Source organism: Carlito syrichta, unplaced genomic scaffold (genome assembly GCF_000164805.1).
Source record: "Carlito syrichta isolate Samal-C Ts95f unplaced genomic scaffold, Tarsius_syrichta-2.0.1 Scaffold309042, whole genome shotgun sequence".
NCBI lineage: Eukaryota > Metazoa > Chordata > Mammalia > Primates > Tarsiidae > Carlito > Carlito syrichta.
This window is the reverse complement of record NW_007253138.1, coordinates 789,534-794,522: the sequence shown is the minus strand read 5'-3', so window position 1 is coordinate 794,522 and position 4,989 is coordinate 789,534. Positions and strand designations below refer to the sequence as shown.

At 51.5% G+C, this 4,989-nt stretch overlaps 1 protein-coding gene across 1 annotated transcript in view; it reads right to left on the bottom strand.

The window, feature by feature from the left end:
• Positions 1 to 4,989, bottom strand: part of LRP4 (LDL receptor related protein 4) — an 81,176-nt gene that overhangs the window by 37,249 nt on the left and 38,938 nt on the right. The window contains exons 15-19 of the mRNA XM_021716868.1: positions 4,580 to 4,797; positions 4,252 to 4,428; positions 2,867 to 2,989; positions 506 to 714; positions 254 to 335 (exon numbers count right to left, since the gene is read on the bottom strand). Coding sequence (XP_021572543.1) covers positions 254 to 335; positions 506 to 714; positions 2,867 to 2,989; positions 4,252 to 4,428; positions 4,580 to 4,797 — 809 coding nt within the window. The remainder of the gene's footprint in view (positions 1 to 253; positions 336 to 505; positions 715 to 2,866; positions 2,990 to 4,251; positions 4,429 to 4,579; positions 4,798 to 4,989) is intronic.

Below are 4,989 nucleotides of genomic sequence, written 5' to 3'. Positions count from 1 at the left end.
TTTTGATTTATTGTAGAGATGAGGTCTTGCTGCCCAGGCAGGTCTCAAACCCGCGGGCTCAGGCAATCTACTCACCTCAGCCTCCCAAAGGTGCGGGATTACAGGCTGAGCCACCGAGCCTGGCTGACTGACACACCAAGGACTTCAGGTCAAGACAGAAGTGATCCACGGGAGCTAGGCCCCTTCTGCCTGAGGCCGGGGTTTTAAATAAGAGGAATCCCAGAGAGCCAGGTCACAGCTCTCTGGTACATACCTGCATCTGTCCAGTACAGCTTGTTGGTAATCCAATCAATGGCCAGGCCTGCGGGGCTCTCCAAACTGGTATCTACTACCACCTGGGCAGGAAGCAAAGCTGTATCACCAACTGTATTTCCACCCCAGCCCTGGAGCCTGAACTCCAATTCTCAAGGTTGCCAAAGGTATGGGAATCCCTTACCCCGTAAGAGCAGACTCCACCCCTTAATCTCTGCCCTCCCTGAGGGCCTGGGCCCATGCTGGGCCCTACCTCCTGTCCTGTTCCATCCCACTTGGCCCTGCTGATGGTATCAGTGCTGACGTCTGTCCAGTACACGTGGTCATCCCGGGAGTCCCAGTCAAGGGCCACAGCACTGCGCACGTCAGCCAGTGGGATGACATCGTCGGACAGGTCCTCTGTGTCAAAGCTGATCCGACGGATGTCCATCCTTCGGGCAAAAAGCAGGAACTTGTCAAGACCTGATCAAAGGCCGAAAGGGGTCTTCTTTTAATGCTCTAAATCCAAGAATAGTGACAGACACAGATGCTCACCTGCGTGACATCTGGTGCAATCACACTTCCTGGGATCTGGTGCCCTTTGCCCCCTACTCTTTACACCTCAGGCCCCTTTTAACCACTGGGCAGCTGTGCTGAAAGAATCAGACTTTAGAATCCAATGGAAATGGACTCTCCCCAGGACCCAGAAGTGCATGCTGTGTAAGCACCTGGCAGCTTCATCTCAACTTTTCTTTTGCTTTTTTTTTTTTGTAGTGACAGGGGTCTCACTCACTATATGCCCAGGCTGGTCTCGAACTCCTGGGCTCAAGCAATCCTCCCACGTAGGCAGCCCAAAGTGCTGAGATTACAGGTGTGAGCCACTGTGCCCGGCCCACCTCAACTTTTCTCTCCTCTCTCTTTTCTCAAGCTGGTCCAGCGCCCTGCTCACTGCCAATCCCCACCCCTACTCCTCTGATGTTTATGACTGCTTCAGGGCTCTGCTGTACCCCTCTGTCACCTAGATCCCTTCCTCTCTCTCTCCTCTTCGTATATTTAGCCAATAGTGATTAACCAACGCACGTTTTCCTTGCTAGGCACTGAGCTTGATACTTCTCTTGTATCATACCAAACCTTCGTAGAATGTGTTATTCTTAATCCCATTTTCTAGGTGAGCAAGGCTGAGGCTAAAAGAGATTAAGTACCCTGCCTGGAATCCCATGGCTACAAAGCACCAGAGCTAGGACTCAGGTTTGGCTCCAGAGAAAGAGCTTTGGCCACCCCTCTACATTCTTCTTCCCAGGGGTCTCTTCTTTATCCTTTGCCCTTCCTCTGGTCTGCCTGGAGATCTTCCCTTCCTTCCTTTCTTTCTCTCTTTCTCTCTTTTTTTGAGACAGTCTCACTCTGTTGCCCAGGCTGGAGGACAGAGACACAATCACGGCTCACCTTGCCTCAACCTCCTAGACTCAAGTAATCCTCCCATCTCAGCCTCCTGAGTAACTGGGACTACAGGTGCACACCACCATGCTTGGTTAAATTTTTTTATATTTTGCAGAGACGAAGTCTCGCTATATTGCCCAGGGTGGTTTCAAACTTGTGGGTTCAAGCGATTCTCCTGCCTCAGTCTCCTAAAGTGCTGGGATTCCAGGTGCAAGCCACCATGTCTGGCCCTGGATACTTTCCTATATACTTTTCTACCTGGAAAGGCACATCTTGCCTAACTTGACCGACTGTCTTCTTCCAAGCTTGGGGAAACTCTCAAGGGGAAGCTCGTGGGGAAGCTTCTTGCATCTCACTAAGACAACAGGGGAAGAGAGAGCTGGGCACAGAAGAATGCAAGGGGGAAGGAGAGCATACAACTGGGTTCTCCATGTGGATATGACTGAAACCTTGGACTGTTTTCCCTCTTGCACTCTCTAGAAAGGATCCAGGTCTCAGGAGAGTTTTATTTTCACCAGACTTCAGAGGGTCAGTGGGGCACACAGTAGTACATATGAGCAGCAGCGATGTGTAAGCAATTATCCCAAGCCCTTTGCTGGTCAGACCACATGCCTTAGATCACTCCTCTCGGGACTATTCTTAGAAATAGTGGCCAGGGGCACTGGGCTATCCAGGGCTGCGTAAACAAGCCTGCAGGAGCTCAAAGAAGGCCAAGGCAGTAGTTGAGGAAGAGACAGGGAACCCCAGTCTCCTTCACGTGTCTAAGGAACGATGTGCACGGAGCACCATCAGAGATTCTAATTTTGGCTTCCTGGCTTAAAGGCTGAAAGAAAAGTCTTTAACAGGGTGAGGCTAAACGTAAAGAGGTAGAAAATCATTCTCCTGATTTCTAGAAGAGCCGGAAACCCTCTTGCTGCCTGTAGAGAAGGCATCCTCCCTGGTCAAAAGACCCAGACTGACTGTGGGGGTTTGTACTCGACTGGGTAGTGTCTGAGTCTCCGGCAGCTACTGCTGCGTCCTCAGTGCTCAGCTTTAATAGAGGACCCCTCAGTCTCTTAATTTCTTCCTCTTCAGGGGCTGCCCGAGGAGTCTGACTCTTCTCCACGCCAGGCATTCCCTCCAACTCCTGTCCCTTGTTCCTTCCGCCCAGCCTCACAAGGCACCTCCGCTGAGGCCAGTGTACCCCAGACCCACTTACTCTGGGCGCAGGCATGGCTGCTGATCTTGCGGAAGCCAGTGGGGCAGGCACAGGTGTAGTTCTGGCCACTGGGCAGACACAGGTGGGTGCAGCCTCCGTTGTTGTCCCCACAGCGGTTTTTCCCTGTTCAGAGAGCCCAAAGGAAGAGAGTCAGGTAAGACAAATGCTTGGCAAAGATGGCCCCGAAGCTAACAAGTAAGGGGTAAGCTAGCAGGCAAACTCCCTGAGGGAAGAATTATGTAATTGTCTTCTTGTTCTTCTTCTTATTATTATTATTATTTTTTTTTTTTGAGTAGAGGTCACTCTCACTCAGGCTGGAAGGCAGTTAATGATCATGGTTCACCGCAGCCTCGACCTTCTGGGGCACAAGCAATCCTTTTGCCTCAGCCTCCCAAGTAGCTGGGACTACAGGCATAAGCCACCACATCTGGCTGATTTTTATTTTACTTTATTATATTTTTTGAGTTGGAGTCTTACTCTGTCGCCCAGACTGGAGTGCAGTGGCACGCTCATGGCCACCCCAGTGTCAGCCTGCTGGACTCAGGCGATCCTTCTGCCTCAGTCTTCCAAGTAGCCGGAACTACAGGTGCACGCTACCGCATCTGGCTACTTTTTTTGATTTATTGTAGAGATGAGGTCTCGCCAAGTTGCCCAGGCAGTTCTCAAACCTGTGGGCTCAGGCAATCCCCTCACCTCAGCTTCCCAAAGTGCTGGGATTACAGGCTTGAGCCACCGCACATGGCCCCTGGCTTCCTAGGCTGGTCTCGAACTCCAGGGCTCAATCAATCCTCTTGCCTTGGCCTCTCAAAGTGCTGGAATTATAGGCATGAGCCACCACGCCCAGCCTGTCTTATTACTTTACATCTGCCTAAGCTGCTAGCATAGTGAGTACCTAGGACCCAGGAGATGCCCTGTGTTTCCAAGAATTTGATGGGGGTCAGGCTCAGTGGCTCAGCCTGTAATCTCAGCACTTTGGGAGACTGAGGTGAGTGGATTGCCTGAGCCCACAGGTTTGCGATCAGCCCAGGCAACATGGTGAGATCTCCTCTCTACAACAAATCAAAAAATTAGCTGGGCACTATCGCGTGTGCCTGTAGTTCCAGCTACTTGGAAGGCTGAGGCGGGAGGATCGCTGGAGCCGAGCAGGTCGACGCTGAGGTGGCTGTGAAAAAAAGAATTTGGTGGGAACAGTGATGCAAAATGAGTCTTTGAGTCTTAGTGCTGTACTACCCTAAATGTCCAGCAGATGGGGCAATCAGCCCGTATCAGTGCCAGGCCCCACCGCCCTGCCAGAAGAATGGCAACCATGTATGACCAGCCAAGAAGGCACCAGAGGCCACATCAACCAAGAGACTACTCTGGCTCACCCTGGGGCAGCTTTTTACCTGCAGGTTGGCGCTGGGGGTGCAACGTGTGGATGTCCATGGGGAAGTGGAGCTTGTTGCGAATGATTTCCTGGTTCTTCCCAGTAAACTTGTTAGCACTGTTGATGCTCTTGGTGTGCCAGTCTGTCCAGTACAGGCTGTCTTCAAACACTGTGATGGCGAAGGGGTGTGGGAGGCCTGGGGAAAGTCCAGGAAGACCTCAGTCCAGACATGGCCTGCCATAGCCCCTGGGCCCAAGCCTCGCAAATGCACGCATATCTCTCTGCCAACATTCCTGAGGCAGCGACAGGGGGAAGAGAATGAGGGGACAGCGAAGGAAGGGCCTCACCCTGGCTAATGACAGCCTTACGGTGACTCCCATCCAGATTGGCCCTCTCGATGACATGGTGCTTAGCATCCACCCAATACATTCGGTGCCCAGCATAGTCGATGGTGAGGCCGTTAGGCCAGAAGAGGTGGGTATCAGCAATGATGCGGCGTCCAGAGCCGTCCATGCTGGAGGCCTCAATGCGGGGGGTGTTGCCCCAGTCCGTCCAATAAATGGTACTAGGAAGGGAGAAAAAGAAATTGAGAGGCAGGGGGCGGAAGACAGGTAGGTAACCAGGATAATATTCAAGTATCCATTTAACCCAGGGAACTCCAACTGTTGGGTCCACAGAATGTTTATTATTTTTGTTTAACTAATTAATTAATTATTTAGAAAGTAGATTGGTCATTTCATTTTTTTTTTTTTTTTTT